The 20,609-nt window shown below is 43.2% G+C and overlaps 1 protein-coding gene across 3 annotated transcripts in view; it reads left to right on the top strand.

The window, feature by feature from the left end:
* DSCAM (DS cell adhesion molecule) overlaps positions 1-20,609 on the top strand; it is a 647,956-nt gene that overhangs the window by 376,292 nt on the left and 251,055 nt on the right. For all 3 annotated transcript variants that reach the window (XM_056119325.1, XM_056119326.1, XM_056119327.1), the window contains exons 4-5: positions 8,899-9,045; positions 18,376-18,654. In XM_056119325.1, coding sequence (XP_055975300.1) covers positions 8,899-9,045; positions 18,376-18,654 — 426 coding nt within the window. The remainder of the gene's footprint in view (positions 1-8,898; positions 9,046-18,375; positions 18,655-20,609) is intronic.

Here is a 20,609-nt window from a genome sequence, read left to right as displayed (position 1 = left end):
GGGTGACAGGGACCAACGCTGGTCTCCCCTTTGCTTGTAACCTGTCTGGATCTACCAGGTTGAAAACGGAATGCACCAAAGGGTTGTCTCTTGTTTATTCTCTTTTGATTTGTGGTAAGGTCAGAAGCCTCCCTTCTCCTCCACCATGCGGCTCAGTGGAGCTTTTCTATGGCCACAGTGTCCAGATGCTCAGCCCCCATGGTTACCTGCCTCCAAATGCAATTTCACTGCATGGACTCCCCTTCGAGGCATTCAGATACATGAGATAATGAAACAAGGCATAGAGTCCCCCCGCTAACCTCATGGCCGAGAGGGTCACTGAGGTTTGCTTGAGCTGGAAATCTCCCCAGCCTTCTCCCCACTGCTAACACACAGCCATTGTCTTCTGCACGGTGTCTGTGGTACTGCAGGTTATTTCCAGAGAAGGTGTGTAGTCAGACTCACTTCTCTCTCCTAAATAACTGCAACTAACTTATGTGCCTTTAGCAGTGTTTCCACATGTTAACTGACAAATATTTGCTTACAGTATCATTTTGGAATGTGATTGTTGAGTCACAGCTGGTGGTCTTAGGGCTCACTCCTAGCTCTGAGCTCAGGGCTCACTCCTAGTGGTTTCAGGGAATACTAGAGTGTCAGGAATGGAACCGTACTCAATTGCCTGCAGGGCAAGTGCATCCCCCCTACACTGTTGAGTTTCTTAAGAAGGGCAGGATACACTTTTGGACAAACATCAGTGTGTCTATAGGAGACTTCTCTGAAGGAAACCAGGAGAGCTGAAGTGTGTGTGGTCCTTTCATTTAAATAGGAGAGCAATTTTTCTGCTAGAAACAAAAGTTGATCCCAAATCACACTCCTTCTGTAGGTATTTTCTTCCCCTGAACCTTGTTAATTTACTTTTTTTCTAACCTCATGGATAAAATAACTTACAATGGTATGGTCATATTTTAAATAACTGTTTTATAAATCAATAGAAGTGTGATGAATTTCATTTGTGTAAAATTAACATTTTTTTGCCAGAGTAACTGTGTAAAGACTAGAGGCATTTTTGTATGCCTCTAGTCTTCTGGAATATGCTTTACTGATGATTCGCAGTGTTCTTTACGTTAACTTTATATATTACTAGCTACTTATAAATAGATATGTCATATTTCCGTTAATCTAGTAGGTGGGATAGTTTGTCATTGTATTTTATGGTAGAAAAAAGCTATTCTGGGTGTATTTCTCTAGTAGACACCATATAGATATTCTTATTTCTTATTTAGTGTCACAGCATCTGAGAAAGAAGGTAATGTCACCCATTGTACAGACGAGGAAGCCAAAGCACTTTTAGGTCCCATTTGTCTCCCAGTTCATGCAGAAACAATTATTTTCATCAAGTCCCTAAATTAGGCTGGAGTGATAGCACAGTGGTAGGGCATTTGCCTTGCACGCAGCCAGCCCGGCCTGTGCAGTTCCTTCAAGTCTCCATGGTAATGCCCCCATCCTCCATAAGAGAAAAGTAGACACAACTCAGAACCCAAATAGGACCTAGCATCCATTCCAGTCTTATTTTAAATGGAGAGAAACTCATAAATCAAATGATCATAGATGTACATGTACATTTTCCTCCCCTTTTTACTTTTAAAAATATCTATAGCAATGCATCATTGCTGTGTTCTAATGCAATAAAATATAATGCTTTGTGTGAACATGATATACATTGCAGGTGTGAATCATTGTCCGTCTGCATGTACATACAAGAATTCCATCAAGTTTCCAATGGGAAATCCAGGTCCATTCCCCACATACACTGGACCTCTTTGACCTAGTCATCTGCCCCTGCTTCCCTCATCCCTTCTATTAACCACTAATTGGTCTAATGGTCTAAAAGTTTGTTGTTCTATTTAGCTTATCCATTCCATTGGTTTCTTTATGCACCACCTATGAGTGAAATCCCATGCTGCTTGCTTTCTCGGCCTCATCTATTTCATAAAGCATAATATCTTTCAGGCCCATCTATATTACACCGCTGGTTTTTTTTTTATAATGAATGCTAAATTAAGTTTCAAATGAAAAAACTAAAAGCAAACCATTCAGACACACATCTCTTGTCCATCACATTATACTTAGGACTTAGACTTCAATTTTTGTCTTACCAGAGAGAACTGTCATGAAAATTGCTGAGAGGAAAACCTCGTTTCATTCCACAGAATGACTGTAACTGAAGGTGGCAGGCACAGCTGATGAAGTTTTATTTGGTTGTGCCACCATTTGGCATCTTATTAGGAGAACCATCTGTTCTTTTAATTACTATTAACTCGACTTAGACTGCAATTGAAAAAAGAAAAAAAAGAAAATATATTTCTGACTAAGTGAAAAATTAAATCTGCTTTAAAAATCTTGTTGAAAATATTATTATCCCTGCTGAAGATCTAACATCCGGACTGCACAGTAAAAAGTCACATAGCATAATGGAAGAATAATTAACATCAAAGTCATAAAATAGGCTCATTTCCATAGAAGAATATATTATAGTCATTCTTAGATGGGAAATGCTCTTTTTATGTAAAGTACACGAGGAAGTTTCATGTTGAAATCTAAAAAGAGGTGTTTCAGCTTGCTTTCTTTTATGCAGACTTAGGAGACTTTTTGTATATAAGCAATGATAGACTGTTTTATCCACCCATCTCTTTAAATAATATTTTCAGATAGAATAACCAAGCACCGTTCTGTGTAACGGAGATGAAAAGTGGAACCAGATAAATCAAATTCTTTCTGTTCTACTTGGGAAAAGGGGGATGTTAACCCAATCTGAGCCACACACAAGGTAACTTTATGGAATAAAAGCAAGTGCTCTGAGCAAGGAGACCATGGCTGGGATTAATGTGGGTTGGCATTGCTGGGAAAGTTGGCTTAGGACTGAGTCCTGACAGGATAAGGAGTCTTCCAGATGGAGCACTGAGCCCTGGACTTCCTTTCCCCCAGGTAGAAAGATCAAAGAAGGCTAGTGTAGCTGGGAACTCAGGAAGAGAGAAGCAGTGTGCTAAACCCATGCCAGACCTGCAGGAAGTGTTGTCTTCTCAACAGGTGGCATACGGCACTCCCTGTGGGATCCAGAATATTCCAAGGGGACCACAAGTGAAAATCATATAAACGGTGGCATTGGCACCACACTAGGGGGTCAACCAGTAGGACAGGTGGGTCACAGGGAGGAAAACAAAGTGGAAAGGTGGCCACTGTTAGAAAAATACTGCAAAATACTGCTCTAGGAGATTCTGTATAGATCCTTATCTTGGAGGTCCTTGCTGAGGAATAATCTTGTACATTGATGGAAAATGAGCTGGAGAAGAAGTGAAAACAAGGTGTTGAAAACCTGTACTGTTGGACCTACATACTGGTCTGGAGAAAGAGAGAAAGATGGGCTGTATAGGATACAATTTAGAAGAAGGTACACTGAGATATAACAACATCCTTCTGCTGGGTGAGATAGGAAGGGCAAGAAATACCTACTGGAAAACTTGTGAATCTGTGGACTATGTGCAGATATTGACAAAGATGCCCAGAATTATTCTTATTCTGATTGCATAATGATGCTTAATAGAGGATGTCTCCGAATTCCTGGGGCTATTCCATTACATAACGACGGTTATAGGGAGCTCTTGAATGCCAAGATGATGTGATGTCTACAAGCCTCCTGCTCCCTCCTGGGATGTGAGGGGTGGAAGAGACTCAGCTTTCTGTACTATGTTAGTACTCTGCTGAGAAACATTGACTCAGAGGCCTGTGGGGGGGGCTTTTCCTGGGCGCTACAGCTCCAAGAACTGCCATGAAAACTCATCCGTGTTATTTCCTCTTTCCAGTAGTTTTTCCTTCATACATGCTTTCGCAAGAAAGCAAGCCAATTCATGATTAACAAAGAACACTCTACCTGTGGGCTCTGCCTGTCCAGCATAGGAGTGTCTGATGGCCATGGACAGCCTCTTTTATGTCCCGTAGATCTACTCTTCCCATCAAAAGCACAACATAGCAAGCACTGAACTATTTCTATAGATAACATTTCTAATGCATGGTTGTTTGCTTGATGACATCTGTGTATTTATTGAATTTTCCACAGTTAAGAAAAGAGGGTTTTTCTTTTCAATATTTCTTTGTCATAGGATAATCCAACCAACATTTAAAGAGGTAAAGTGACATCTGTGAGGTTGATTTTCTGAGTCCTTGGGTTCCAACACACAAGTATTTTTCTTCCATGAGGAAGTAAATGGATCTACTAGCTCCACCAGGGAAAGTTCATTTATGTGGATACTTTGTAAGGATAGAAAAATAATAGGTAACTGCGTCAGAGAGAAGTAAGGGACTCAGGCACTTTCCTTATACCTGAACAGCTCTGGTTTGTTTCCCTGTACCGTGTTTGGTCCCGAGAGCAGTTCCAGGAATGACCCCTGAACATGGCCAGGAGCACAACATAACCCCAGTCCTCAGCATAATCAGAGTGCCCCAAACCCTATCCTCCCCACAAAAAAACCAAACAGACAAACAAAAAGAAAAACAGAGACTTTAGCTTTGTGCAGTTAAATATAAGCACACAGCTCTAAGTTTTCAAGGAGTTTGTTTGTGTCTGTGTGTGTCTGTGTGTGTATGAGAGAGAGACAGACAGACAGACAGATAGACAGGCAGATGTAAAGAGATAAACAGAAAGACAGAGTCTTTATGTTTGCAGTTAATAATACCCAAAACCGATATTTTTATATCTTTAGTACTTTAATGAGAGCACATTCTTAAATCCTATTTAAGAATAGGAACCAACCATTTAGTCCAAATATTACAGGAATTTCTCATGGAGTAAGGCCATAAGCGGGGTCCCGGGCAGGTCCGGATGTAGTGGACTAGTTTCTTGTTACCATATAGCAGAGATATGGTGCTCCTGTACCTTCGTTCTCAAGAAGGTGCACACAAAAAAGGCTCAGAGGGTATCCAAGGCCCTGCACCTTTGCAGCCCACCCTCACCCAAGATTACAGTAACATTGGCTTATGTTTCAAAACATTGATGAATCCTGAGATGGGTTTTGGTGAGAAAGAAGGAAAGAGACAAATACCATCCCAATTAAATACAATCATAAAGTCCTTTCTATGGCAGAAAACACTGAAGGTTCAAATTCTTCTTCATTAAGTTGGGTCAGAGAGGAAACAAAAGTTCACTCATTCCAGGATCGAGTGACAGGAGTCAAGAACTGTAGGAATTAGACATTTATTCCAAATATTGCAGGAACCAATGCAGACCAAGGCCTGGGGCTCTTCCAGTTCTTCTGAGTACACTGCACTTCTTGTCACCATCACTGCTGATCAGATCTAGAGGAATTTCGATTAATTTTGTTTTGGGTCACACCCAGCGACCCGCAGGAGTTATTCCTGGTTCTGCAGGGAGGAATCACTTCTAACAGTGGTTGGGGGACAATATAAGATGTCGGGGATTGAACGCAGGTCTGCCACATGCAAGAAAAGAGTCTTACCCACTGTACCATCACTCTGGCCCCAAGATCCAGTGGGGAATCTTTTTGCTCTGCAAAAATACGGAATAAGAATAATAGACATGGGGAAGGGAGGGAATTTATATTCTATCAGTGAAATATAAAGGGACGATTTGCTAAAGCACATAGGTATGAAAATATTAAAAGAGAAATATTTTAGTGATACCAATATGTAGTAAAAAGGTTTGGCATTTGACATTTTTTTTGCTTTTTGGGTCACACCCAGCGATGCACAGGGGTTACTCCTGGCATTGCATTCACAAATTACTCCTGGCAGTGCTCGAGGGGACCATATGGTTTGCTGGGAATTGAACTCGGGTTGGCTGCGTGCAAGGCAAATGCCCTACCTGCTGTGCTATCATTCTAGCCCCGGTATATGACATATTTTAACAGGTATTTTTACTTGCGTTAGTATCTAGAACACAAAGCATTGGCTCACCCAGTTATACTTAAAGTTGGGTATTGTGGACATATTTTAAAATAAGTTACCAAATTGAATTGTTTTAAAAGTGAATATATGACTTAAAGGTATTTCATGTAATTTTAAATGCTAACTCATTTCTTTTGGAAAGTTTACACTAGATCAGTATTATGATTTTTTTTATCCTAATCCTTTAGAGCGCTCTCACCCTGCATCAGAAATCATAAGCCATTTTAATTTTATCTGAGCAGCCAATCTGCAAAGAAAATGTAGTGCCTTGAAGAATAAACCGGAGGCTGTAGGAACTAGATTTACAGTTGCCGTGTTTGTAACCTAAAATAAAATCACAGCTCTAGTAAATCCTAACTAAAATAAACCAACAGAAGTTTCCATGAATCTCAGGAAAACAAGCATTAAGGTAAGGTAAATTTGTAGCATTTAGTCTTTTTTCCAAAGAGGCAAAAAATTACATTATTTTCAACAGAAGAGTTGTACCTGAGGCAGAGAAATATCCTCAAGAGTCCAACCATGACAGAAAAAATGCTGAGTCACCAACAGTTGGCAATCTACTCTTTCTTTGCCAAATTTAGCACTCAGAGCTTTCTTTGCTTTTCCTTGGTGTACCGTTCAGATATCACTGAATAGTAAAAATAGAATTTCAGCTATTTATATTTTTCAATTAAAACAATTTCTATCCTTCAGTGACACTGATTTTGATTTCCATGTCTTTATTTTATTTATTTATTTATTTATTTTTTAGTGAATCACCATGGGGTACAGTTACAAACTTAGGAACTTTCGTGTTTGCATCACAGTCATACAATGATCGTTTACCCATTCCTCCACCAGTGCCCATTCTCCACCACCAATGTTCCCAGCATCCCTCCCACAACCACCCACAACCCCCACCACCCCACCCCGCCTCAGTGGCAGGTCATTCCCTTTTATTCTCTCTCCTTTTGGGTGCTGTGGTTTGCAATAGAAGTATTGAGTGGCCATCGGGTTTGGTCCATAGTCTACTTTTGGCACACATCTTTCAATCCAAATGGGTCTTCCCAACATCCTTTACTTGGTATTTCCTTCTCTATCTGAGCTGCCTTTTCCCCCAGCATGTGAGACTGACTTCCAAGCCATGGAGCAATCTTCCTGGTCCTTATCTCTACTATCCCTGGGTGTCAGTCTCCCATTCTGTTACTTTATATTCCTCAGATGAGTGCAATCTTTCTATGCCTGTCCCTCTCTTTCTGACTCATTTCATGGTACTTAACATGGTACTTTCCATGTTGATCCACTTATAGGCAAATTTCATGACTTCATCTTTTCTAATAGCTGCATAGTATTCCATTGTATAGATGTACCAGTTTCTTTAACCAGTCATCTGTTCTTGGGCACTCAGGTTTTTTCCAGGTTTTGGCTATTGTAAACAGTGCAGCAATGAACATACAAGTGCAGATGTCATTTTGACTGTACTTTTTTTTGCCTCGCCGGGATATATTCCCAGTAGTGGTATTGCTGAGTCAAATGGGAGCAAAATTTCTAATTTTTTTGAGAATCGTGCATACTGTTTTCCAAAAGGTCTGAACCAGTCAACATTCCCACCAGCAGTGAAGGAGAGTCCCTTTCTCCCCACATCCACGCCAGTACCCATTGCTTTTGTTCTTTTGGATGTGGGCCAGTCTCTGTGGTGTGAGATGTTATCTCATTGTTGTTTTGATCTGAATCTCCCTGATGATTAGTGATGTAGAGCATTTTCTCATATGCCTTTTAGCCATTCCAATTTCTTCTTTGAGAAGGCTTCTGTTCATTTCATCACCCCATTTTTTGATGGGGTTGGATGTTTTCTTCTTGTGGAGTTCAACCAGTACCTTGTATATCCTTGATATCAACCCCGTATCGAATGGGTATTGGGTGAATATCCTTTCCCAGTCTGTAGACTGTCTTTGTATTTTGGTCACTGTTTCTTTTGAGGTGCAGAAGATTTCCATGTCCGAGTATCTGGGATTAGAGAGACAAAAATCACCATGTTCCATTTGGATATAGAAGATAAAGGGCTGTGATGGCTTTGATAGCCCTATAAGAAGAGTTAATTTTAATTATTTAAAATAGTAATTAAGATGCAGCAAAGGACTCTAAAACAGTGACGTACCTCAGCTTTTTCCCAATTGTGACTTCTTCCAAGTGTGTTTCCTGCTCTTGGCTTTCTGTCCTACTGGGCAACCCCCAAATCTCCTGAGTGTCCCCCATTGATGTGATTTTCAGCTGGGGGCTAACTTGCAATATATTGGGATCCTCAGGGAGCCAGATGGCTCCCAGTTGAGAAAGGATACTCTGAAACACTGCTTACAGGAGCAACCTATTTTTTTCTTAGAACTTCTTAGAGTTGAGAGCTGGTTAGGATTTTGACAGAATAGGACAGTCCTTTCTGGAAAGTTGGTGGGATATTTTATTGCTTTAGAGTCTAATAGTTTGGTGCTTCTTGAGATACTTCAAACCATAGCAAAAGTATATTCTCTCTCTCTCTCTCTTTAATTTCTTTTTGGGTCATACCCAGCGATGCACAGGAGTTAGTCCTAGCTCATGCACTCAGGAATTAACACTGGTGGTGCTCAGGGACCGTATGGGATGCTGGGAATCGAACCCAGGTCAACCTCATGCAAGACAAATGCCCTACCCACTGTGGTATCTGCTCCAGCCCCAAGTATAGACTTTCTTAAGGGACACAAGTGCAAAAAAGAAATACTGCCTTCAAAAACCTGTGCCATGATGCCTGTGTGCATGTGGTGGGCTGCATGGGCACCAGACTAAATCTATGCCAACATCTCTGTTGCTGTGAGAAAAATATGTGACCTAAAACAGTCATTCAAAAAAAAAATCAATTCCCCTTCAGGAGAGCAGACTGTACATTAGCGTTGGTGGTGTGACTGGGTTGGTTCCTTCTGTCTTAATTGGGCGCCTGTCTCTCTCTTTCAGGATCTAGATTTCTCATCACATCCACGGGAGCCTTGTATATTAAAGATGTACAGAACGAAGATGGATTATATAATTACCGCTGCATCACGCGGCACAGGTACACCGGGGAGACGAGACAGAGCAACAGCGCTAGACTTTTTGTATCAGGTAAAAACTCATCAGGACGCGTTTGTTCCTTATGTGTGTATGTTCTGTCTCTGACAATGGTGCCAGCGCCCTGTACTTCTTGAGAACTGGGTTGGATATCTGTGGAACTCCCCGTCTGTGCCCATAGTATGTCCACCGCTAAGCTGAAGGGCTATTCACACCCTCACTGCCTCCAAGGACTGTTCTCAAGTGCGTAATAAACCCAGAGTCCTTGAGTGTCCTCAGATCAGTTTCTGCTTTCTCGAGGGATTATATGTCAAGGAAACATATAACCGTTTGTATCATCTTCAAAATTGGCTTCGGAATGGCTCTCTGGCAAATCGGTGAGCCATCCGTCCACCCACCCCTGGGGTGAGGTCTTGGCACTTCATGGAGAAGTCCAGGTTTATAACATATCTGCTCTGGTGATAGAAAATCAGATGCTAATTATCAAACCTTGGCTGCTGGAGTTCTAGAATAAGAAATGGTGTCCTGCAGTGCCCTGTGTATGGTGGTGATGCTTTGTGAGGGGCAAGAAGCTTGGCATGAGAGTCATTAAAAGCATTGTCAGGCCAGGGAGACAGGACAGGGTGGGGGGCTCACCTTTTGAGTATGGGACCCTGGTTTGGTCTCCAGCAACCCTTGACCTCCCCTCTGTAGCTCTGAGGCTCCTGAGAATGGTTGGGATGAACTTGGTGTTCCTTGGTACCATGGAGCTCGAGGACACCGCATCCTTGGGTCCCAGCTTTCAACCCTATATGGTCTAGTGGACATAAAATTCACAGAGCACAGTTGGGGAGGTGCTCCTTAGCCCCCACATCCCCCCAAAGAGAGTCATCTGCTGTCATGATCCCAAAAGTAACAGCTGGATTAGGACCCTGCTAGGGTTAGGGAAGATTAATCTGGCCTGAGCACTGTAGTCTGAGATCTATAGCGAGATATTCCCAGGAGAGCCACCCTACATGCTTATTATATTTCTTACTGTGTCCATATAAAGAGGATATTGCTCTGAATTTACTATGCAAAGGGCTTAAGGAGAAGAGAAAAACAATATTTACAAGTTAACAGAGTCTGATTAGGAGATAAACGTGATTGACCGGTTGGGAAAGCAGAGCACAAAGAAAGAGGTTGCAGATAAACACAGAGGAATAGGAGCACTGTGATGGGAGTAGCCCACTAAACCTAAGCTCCCTGCTGCAAGGCAGAAAGGACAAACCAATGTTATCCTACATTCTTGGGTAATTTTTTTGGATCTGGTTTCTCAATTCTCATCCTCAAAACAAACAAAGCCTACTCTACCTCAAAGTCCAGCACGCATATAAGTTAGAAATGAGTGATTTCTCCACTGAACTTAAAAAATACCTTTTCTTCAATGACTGGAGAAATAGTAAAAGGGATAAATCACTTGCTTTGCAATGTAGATGATGCTGATTCGAGCCTCAACTCTTGGTTTTAAAAGTATTAGTTTTTGTTACTTCTGTAAATGGTCTGACTGGTGCTTACAATAAAAAATAAATAATGAATAAAATAAATCAATAAAACTAAAAAACTGAAGAGTGAAATGAATTAAAAAATGGAATTGGTATTTATTACCCAAGCCTTATAACCTTAATGAAGACACTGTGTTCTATGTGTTAGGAATAGCTCACAAGAGATCTTGCTTGCACTGAAGAGGAACTTCATAATGAAATCACTGAGACATGGGGGTGCTCGGGTACAGAGGGAATCTGGGCTGACGATGGCTGATTTGATCTTAGCAAGAAAGACTATTAACATTTACCATCCACAAGAACTGAATCAAGTCATCATAATCATAATAAAGTCCATCTTTATTCCAAGAAACAGTTAAAAAGGAAACCCAAGAAGGGCAAGAAACCTGGGGGGAAATGCCTCAGACAGTGACCTTGCTTATGCTAAATTGTACTTGTGTTGAAATTTAACTTAGGGTTTAAAAGGCACATTCACTTTTCATAATCCCAGGTTCCTTTATTTTCAAAGAAATATTCACTGATGTTTCAGAATTGACAGCCGGACCCAAGAGCATTTGGTTGCCATGGGAGCAAAGGGACTTGAAGAGATGGATTGCTTGTGAGTCTGGTGCAGGGTAATGAGTGAGGTATCAGCTCCGAAGCTACTGAATAAATGCCATAGATGGAGGCTCTAGCAGAAGAGAAGGCAGGGATAAAACTCACATAGGGAGATAAAGTTGTAGCCCTGTTTCTTTACAAAGGACGACGTATCTGGAGTCCCATGTCAGTTTCAAGATTGGGTGGCAAGTAAACCTTGATTTCCTGTCACAGAAATATCAATAGGTAGTTGAGGGTGAAACTTGATTTCAAATGGGAAAAACAGAGACCCTGAGGACAATTTCCTATTCTAGAAATTCCAAGTTTTCAAAGAAAAGAGAAATTGGTTTATTTAAATTAGACTTAAGTCTATGAAAAATGTACATGATTTTTGGCAACTGTGTTAAAGGACTATTACAACAAGGTTTTGATTAATCCTGGAATCTTTCTGAAACCATAACAAATCAAATGGTACAATGACAACAAAGCACATGCGTGGTATCTCTAATAACTTCAGATGGTGTGAAATCCTCAAGAACTCTGCTGGTCAGCTTGGAAGGCTTGCCCATAACTACAGGGCCAGTGGTGGGAAACAGCTGTACAGGAGCAGGCTAGGTGCTGAAGAGGGAAGGTGTGTTTGGACCACTCCAGATCCAAAGTTGCACAAAAGCCAGCAAACACTCTTCACCCAAGTCAGAGGACCATAAGACTTCTCACAACTCGGGGATGACCAGTGTGAACTCTAAACTGGAGATGATGCAGAACCACCATGACAGCAGGAAGGCTTGATCACCCAGCTCAGTGGTGGGTTAAGTCCTCCAAGAGCTCCAAAGCATACAGCAAACCTTCCTCTCAGAAGAACAAACACTCACCTTATGAGGAAATGACTTGACTTGGGGACCAAATTGATGCAGGGCAGAATAGTAAGATTAGCCCAAAGAGAAGGTTCAGAGAGCTCAGAAAGTCCTATAGGAATTGTGGTCTCTGCAATGAAATGAAAAATGTGGCATGAAAATGTGAGTGTGTGTCCTTAGAAAGCAAATAACTCACTCATTGATCTAGGAGAGATGTGACTACAGGACAGTCATTCTACTAAAGCTCTGAGATGTGGGCTGCATTTTGAATCCTCGAGAGTAATAGCAGAGAGAGGTTGGAGAATCTTACCCATGTGTCCATTCAGGCAGGAAGCTTAAAATTAATAATACTATTTCGTTTTGAAATAGAAGAAAGAGAAATAACTAATGTCACACAGTGTTTTTTTTTTTTTGCCAGGAATGGACCCTGATGAAAGGGCCAGGACAGAGTCCTAAGCATTTGTGGTACAAATCGCTCCCCCTGCCACACAAAACTCACTGTCACTGTCCTCCCGTTGTTCATCGATTTTCTCGAGCGGGCCCAGTAAAGTCTCCATTGTGAGACTTTTGTTGTTACTGTGTTTGGCATATCGAATACATCACAGTAGCTTGCCAGGCTCTGCCTTGCAGGCGAGATACTCTCGGTAGCTTGCTGGGCTCTCCGAGAGGGGCGGAGGAATCAAACTCAGGTCGGCCATGTTGGCTGCATGCAAGGCAAACGCCCTACCCGCTGTGCTTATCGCTCCAGGCCTAACTATAACTCATGTTATAAAAATTAAGTTAAAAGTGCTCATCATCAAAGAACAGACACAACAGAAAGCATAATTTGAAATGTTAATATACACCCAGATTCCCCATCTTCCAGTAACTTGACAGTTACACCCACCAACTGCTGTGTAATCCCATCAAAGGCCAGGATCCAGAGACTAGAGAACCAAGCTCCCGGAAGAGAACAACATAGAGTCTCCTGCCCCCACACCTGGCTGTCCTCACTGCGGCCCCTTGGAGGAGGGCAGGTTGAGTTTCCCTCTCCACCCTGAGCAGAACCCTGGCAACTGAAGACCTCCAGGACCCAGCCACAGCCATGCTGAGACCACTCTCCACATGCTCAGACGAGCCTCATGCATGAAGCAACTGGCAGAGGAACCCAGATGTGCGGGACCCGGGGCTGAGATCTCCAAGCCTGCTCACTTCAGGACTGGGCCACCTCCACCCAGATCCCCTATCTTCCAGTAGCTAGACAGTTACACTCACCAACTGCCATGTAACCCCATCAATGGCCAGGATCCAGATACTATAAAACCAAGCTCCCGGAAGCGTGCAGCCACATTTGCAGCCGCGTGACCTCTTATTCTCTAGTTCTCACTCTCAGAGAACCCAGCAGGCTACCAAAAGTATCCTGCCTGCATATATGCCTCACTGGGAACACCTGCAAAGGTGAATAGAGGCTGCCCCCAAAGCCTCCATCCCTCTCAGAGAGCCCAGCAAGCTACCGAGAGTATCCCGCCCACACTGCAGAGCCTGGCAAGCAACCTATGGTGTACTCGATATGCCAAAAACAGTAACAATGATGGTCCTCATTCCCCTGACCCTAAAAGAGCCCCCAATGTGCCATTGGGCTATACTAACACATGACAGGGATGAATGGAGACGTTACTGGCACCCATTCGAGCAAATCAATGAGCAAAGGGATGATAGTGATAGTAAATATCCGAAGGGCTGGAGCAATAGCACAGCAGTAAGGCATTTGCCTTGCATGCGGCCGGCCTGGCTGAGCCAGGTTTGATTCTTCTGCCCCTTTCAGAGTGCCCGGCAAGCTACCAAGAGTATCTCGCCTGCACAGCAAAGCCTGGCAAGCTACCCGTGACATATTAAATATGCCAAACACAGTAACAACCAGTCTCACAATGGAGATGTTACTGGACCCACTGTAGCAAATCGATGAACAATGGGAGGACAGTGCGACAGTACCGTGTGACAATATCTGAAAGCAAATAAGTAAATCAACCAAATAGGGGGGAGAAAAATTAATGGAAAAATGCAGAGATGAAGGGTAAAGATGATTTAAAAAAAAAACCCACTAATGTGTAATTCGAGCCTCTAAAGAAGAAAATTAGCCCATTGATCAGAAAATATATTTAGAACTATAATTCAAAAGTTTCCTGTAGTTAAAGAATATGGCATTACTCCATGCTGGAACACTGCATTCATACTTTGGAAAATAGTCCCAGAGAGGCCAACATCCATCTGTTCTAATAGAACTCCTGAACTGTACAGATTGGGGGTGGAGGGAGGAGATATTTAAGCATCCAGGGAATAAAATAAAGATGCACTAAGTGAAAAATGAGGAAAATCAATAAAACTTAAAGCAGAGGAAAAGAAAAGCAAAGTCTATAAACACATTTCTTCTTCCTTTAAAGCAACAGTGAAATAGATAAAGGGGCCTAATTTTTAAACTATAGTGGCAATTTACACATATGGATTAGTTTTTTAAAAAAAAATCAATCTCTTATTTTCTAAGTACAATTCTAAAGATGGTTTAAGTTTTTTTTTCTTTTGAAGTTAGTAGAAGCTTCTGTGAAAAGTGACAAAGTCAAAATTCAAAAGAAAGGGACCCTGGAGATAGCCCGGTGGTTTTAGAGCATTTACCTTGCCAGCATCAGGTCAGAAATTCAGTCCCCACTGCTGCTCGACGCTTAACCCCCAGTGACCCAGTGCAACCTGGGTATCTGCTGTGTGTCAGGCCGCCCTTTGGTTGGCAGGCCTCAAAGACGCAAGTGATTTCCAACTGCAGCACAGCCGGGAGTAAGTACACGCCTCAGCTAAAGTGTGCAGCCCCTAGCAAGCATCATAGACCAGAATGGGTATGCACGCACATGGCCAGAAAACGCACGCCCCTCACCCCCACCCCAGAGAACATGGGTGTAATCATCCAACTCAAGGGTGCCACCCCAGACAGAAAGTGGCCAAGCACCCCAGACAAGGGAAGGTGACAGGGGCAGAGGGTGTGAGCAGTGCAACCTCATGGGCAAGCCCCAGAGAATACTGTGATCAAACAAGGGGTGTGAGCCTTGCCCCAGTCACTGCAGTAAGAACAGAAGGAAAGGAGTTGTGTGGAGAGGGTTGGTGAGAGGGGAGAAGAGTCACACAGATTGAACTGGCAGTGACAACTATTATCATGCGGTTGATTTTTGGAGAAAATAAACTTTTCTCATTAGGACCCAGATTTGGGGGGCGATTCTCTCAGGGCAATACAAGGGCTGTTGCTGGACTATCACGTCACGGTCACGGTTCTCCGGTTGTTCATCGATTTGCTCGAGCGGACCCAGTAACGTCTCCATTGTGAGACTTAATTGTTACTGTGTTTGGCATATCAAATACATCACAGGGAGCTTGCCAGACTTTGCCATGTGGGCGAGATACTCTCGGTAGTTTGCCAGGCTCTCCGAGAGGGGCGGAGGAATCAAACTCACGTTGGCCATGTTGGCTGCATGCAAGGCAAATGCCTTACCCACTGTGCTATCACTCCAGCCCCGCTGAACTATAGTCTTCAGTTTATTTCTTTAATAAACTCCCCTAAAATTTAGTTTATTGTAAGACAAATGGGGCTTCCTTGAAGGTTCCTCCTACTGGACATAATCTTTTGAGTTTCATCTAGGTTGGAGTGCGTTTGGACTGAATTCTGTTGCATGTACACAGCTTTGCCTTGGTTGGAGCTAATTGTGTCCATAGGAACTCCCTGTCTAATGGAAGTCCCAAGAGGCTCTGACATATCTCCCAGTTGCACTCTGGAATCTTCCACCTGGGTCGGTGCATTGACCCCAGAGGGTACTGACACAATGGCGCGATCACCTAACAGCACACTTCTTAGACTGTCATTAAGGATCGCCTGATCCTCAGCACTTGGTTGATCCACTTACTCCTTGATGGTATTTGTAGCCCACTCCCCCCCCACCACCACTACCTTTCAGTATGATGAATCACCTTCCCAGGAGTATTTGTGCGCCAGTCTTGGCATGACAGATGGTTTTATTTGTTAGGGTAGACACCTAGAAGAAGAACATTGGAGTCTCATGGGAAATTAAGATTTAACATTCTCTGTTCGACCATATCCTCATGGAGATCAGTGGCCGCTTAAGCGTGTGGTCTGGTACAAGTTCTAAACAGGTCAAATTAGAAGAGAGATCAAGGAAAGGTCATTGATTTTGTTTTTAGCATCCAATTGGGGATCTTTATTTTTACATCCTTCATAATAATCCTAACATCATACCTCTAAGTTCATTACTTTGAACCTCCTGAGCTCAACACTTTGGACATTTTGCTGAGTGTTTTCCTCTGACCTAGTTCTTAAGCACTTTTTATTCTCTCCCTCCCCTGAGTCAAGGATACAGGATATCTAAAAGAAAAGAAGGACCCACGGAGAGAGTCCGGGGACAGAGCATGTGCAAGGCATGTGTTTGAGCTGGGTGCCATCCCTGGCACCAAATGATGCCCCAAGTTGGCAGGGTATAGCCCTTGAGGCTACTGAGCATCTCCAGGTATTGCCCTGGTGCTCATCCCCTGGCTCCGCAGAACCCAAGCAGCTGTTTATTCTCAAACCCTGACACTGGACCTCCAACTCAGTTGGCCAAGTATCACTGGAATTGGCCCTTGGGACTTCTGAATGCCACTTAGAATGAACCCCTCAATTTTTTAAAGATTATACAAAACTAACTTGTACATTGTTTAGAACTTGTGTTTAAAGGATGGCATATTTGATCTTTTAGAAGCTTATCCATTTTTATTTATTTATTTTTATTGGAAAGAACTATAGCACAACCAGTAAGGCATTTGCCTTGCATGCGGCCAACCTGGCTGACTCGAGTTTAATTCCTCACCCCTCTCAGAGAGCCCGGTAAGCTACCAAGAGTATCTCGCCCGCATGGCAAAGCCTGGCAAGCTACCCGTGATGTATTCGATATGCCAAACACAGTAACAACAAGTCTCACAATGGAGACGTTACTGTTGCCCACTTGAGTAAATCGATGAACAATGGGAGGACAATACTACAGTGCTACAGTTTTTATTGAATCACCGTGAGCTACAGTTACAAAGCTTACATGATTGAGCTTCCGTCATACAATGACCGAACACCCATCCTTCCACCAGTGCACATTCTCCACCACCAATGTTCCCAGTATCCCTCCCACCACCCCCACCCCACCCCAACCCCTGCCCCTGTGGCAGGCACCTTCCTTCTTACTCTCTCTACTTTGGGGCATCATGGTTTTCAGTACAGATACTGAGAGGCCATCCTGTTTGGTCCTTTATCTACTTTCAGCACACATCTCCCATCCCGAGTGACCCCTACAACCTAGAAGCTTCTTCTTCTTGCCTGACCTAACTCCTCCCCACTTGGTTAGCCTATTCCCAGAGAGCTGGTCCATGAAGCCCATCTGCAGAGCCCTCCTCTCTCCCCATAGCCCCAAGCACACCTGGGCTCATATTTATAGGCAGTTTTGTATGTCTGCTTCACTGCAGTTCATACATATGGCTTAGCTCCATATTTTGGTTTGCCTGTCCATTGCCTCCCCCACCCACCCACCCATGTATCTGACTGGGGTATGACTCTACAGAACATCTTTCCTCACTGGAGTTCACCTACCTGTGTCCGGCGTCTAATTCCCTGGGCAATAGATTCACATGATATTGTGAAATGAATAAAGGAAATACTTTCAAATTTGGTAGCTATCTCTAAAGCTCTTATTGTGACCTAAAGGTTACTATGATTAGACACACACAAAAAAATGTTTGTGTAGGGCTTGAGGTAATACAGCAGGTAAGGCATTTGCCTTGCACATGGCCAACCCAGGTTTGATTCCCAGCATCCCATATGGTCTTCCGAGCACCACCAGGAGTAATTCCTGAGTGCAAAGCCAGGAGTAACCCCTATACATCACCAGGCATGACCCAAAAAAGAAAAAAATTCTATGTAAGGTTGTGATTTTACATTTTGTTTGGAGGCCATACCCAGTTGTGCATGGAGCAACCCTGCTCCAGTGCTCAGAGTGCATTCCTGCCCATGCTCACGGTACCAGGTGCCATCTGATGTTAGGGACAGAACCCAGGGTTCCGACATACACTCCAGCCCCTGAGCATCACCCCTCAGCGACTGTTGTTACTTTGGAAGGAATGTCTGACTTCTTGTTTGTGTGCTATTTCTGGTCTATGTTTAGCAGGGAATGAGATATAGAAGACATTCTGCATCTATCTATTGCAAGCTCTGTGCGGGAGGGACTTCTATGAATCGGCCATTTTTCCCATTAGTATACAACATATTAGATTGGTATCAAGGGCTGATACGATGAAGAGTGATTAAATTCTCCAGGAGCCTGGTGGCTCTCAATGGCCCCATCCATGCCTCAAGGACATGGGTTTTTCTTCCTTTGCAGACCCAGCGAACTCAGCCCCATCCCTCCTGGATGGGTTTGACCATCGCAAAGCCATGGCAGGGCAGCACGTGGAGCTGCCCTGCAAAGCGCTTGGGCACCCAGAGCCAGATTACCGCTGGCTGAAGGACAACATGCCCCTGGAACTTTCCGGAAGATTCCAGAAGACGGTGACAGGGCTGCTCATTGAGAACACACGTCCCTCGGACTCAGGCAGCTACGTGTGTGAGGTGTCTAACAGATACGGAACCGCAAAGGTGATTGGCCGCCTGTACGTGAAACGTAAGTGACCCTGGAATCTGCAAGGGCAGTACTGCCTGTCTTACTTGGGGTTCTGGTTTGGGGTGTCTCTGGTTTCCTCAGTCTCCTTCAGTCAGTTCTCAGGGCAGACCTGTTGGGGTGCAGATGAACCCCATTTTGTAGATGAGGAAAGTAACAGGAACACATTGCCTAAGGTTTTAAGATCAGAGTTTAGAGTTGGAACTCGGCCTCATTTACCCCTGGAACTTTCCGGAAGGTTTCAGCAGACAGTGACAGACTGCTCATCGAAAACACACATTTTCACAAGACCCCAGGGGACATTTCCTGCCTCACCTGACCTGGCAGCTAACTGTTGCCAGCCCCTCTGAGTGTGTTAAGAGGAAGAGGACCAGTGTGTGTGGTCAGCCCAAGCGCTGGCAGGCACTCCAATGTTGTTCCTCTTGGCCTCTTTCCAGATGCCATTTGAAATTCTTCAATGGAGCTGTTATCAGCAGAAATTTAGCTCTAAATTATTCGACCCTTTGGACCTGGACTCAGTGTTACAGTGTTGAGGACATTTGCTATTCAAGTGATTTGTAAGGATTGTCTTGGAGGATGTGTTGAGCAGTGCTCCCTCTCTGGTCTCTCCCTGTCTTCTGCTCAACTCCTGGCCAAGAGAAGTGGGACAGATGTCAGGGAGGATACTCTTACTAGCCAGACACTGTCCACTTCACTCAGGAAGAAGCCAGAGCATTAGATGTGCATAGGATATGTTTTTATAGGAAACATCCAAAGCATTTGATATATTTGATTTGATTAACTGAGCTGTAGAAATGGTATCATTTTCTAACCCTAATATTTTTTTCTAGACCCATGCTTGTTTATGGAACTGCATCTTTCATGTAACTCGGGGCGTAGACTATTCTAATACAAGTTTTCCCAAGAGAGCATGTTTGAAGAAAATAGCCTATATTGCCTGGAGTCCACTGTGCAGGTTTTCTGTCCATCAAGCTTGGTCAGGGAGCAGAGAGAGAGAGTGGATGGCAGCATCTGCCAAGTTAGAGCTTGATAGCTCAAGAGACTTAAAGGGGAAGTTATCCATGTGGGGTAGCCAGTAAGAATTATTTCAAAGATTACATCAAAAGTTCTTCTCTTTGTTGATATATCTTGCAGGGTCCCCCCACTTCCAATGGAATCAAGTTAATATTTTAGAATATTATCATAAACATCTCAACTAAACCTATCGAGTCCTGTTCCCCATAGTTTTGCTTTAAAATCCCCCGCTCCTGCTGAATCTAACTTACCTCTACTTCCTGTACAAAAGCATTCTTTTCCTGATTGCAAGGCCACATTGCTCTCTCCGCATGAAAGATGCTTTTCAAATGCTTGAATGCGTGCCAGGTTCCCGTTTGAAAGCCAAGGCAGTGCCCTGTCTCTGTTCTCTCCCTGTCTTCTGCTCAGCTCCCGGGGTGCATCCTGTCTTCCTCTGAAAAGGCATTTAGTGCTATCCACATTTTAAAAGTATCTGTGGAAACATCTGACTTCTTTCTTCTTTTCATTCTTGTACTTTCCTCCCGCATTGAGACAAGATTGCAAATGACTCTGCGGCATCCTGTCTCTCTCGTTTGATAGCTTCTAGGTTTTGTCTCTCTCTCCTTTACACAGAATGCATTCTCTTGGCTTCTGACTTCAAAATTCCCTCTGATTTGATTGCTTCCTTTTGCTTTTGATGTCCTATGTAATTTCTAAAGCTATCAATTCTACTTCTATGACAAATTTCACCCCAGTTTTCTTCTTCTTTTAGTTAAAAATTATTGTGATAAAATACTTGTGATAGAGAATTGACCATTTGGGCTATTTAGTTTGATCACTTTTATTTTTTTTACTGTCTTGCTTAGGTTAAGATGATATGGAATTAAAGTCTATAGCCTCACCTTTATTTGTGTGGGCTCTGCCCCTTTCACCACCAAAGTCCCACTATTGTTCCACTACCAAGA

The sequence above is a fragment of the Sorex fumeus genome, unplaced genomic scaffold (assembly GCF_029834395.1).
Source record: "Sorex fumeus unplaced genomic scaffold, SorFum_2.1 ptg000041l, whole genome shotgun sequence".
In the NCBI taxonomy this organism is placed as follows: domain Eukaryota; kingdom Metazoa; phylum Chordata; class Mammalia; order Eulipotyphla; family Soricidae; genus Sorex; species Sorex fumeus.
The sequence above is the reverse complement of the archived record's forward strand: the minus strand, read 5'-3'. Positions and strand labels throughout refer to the sequence as shown.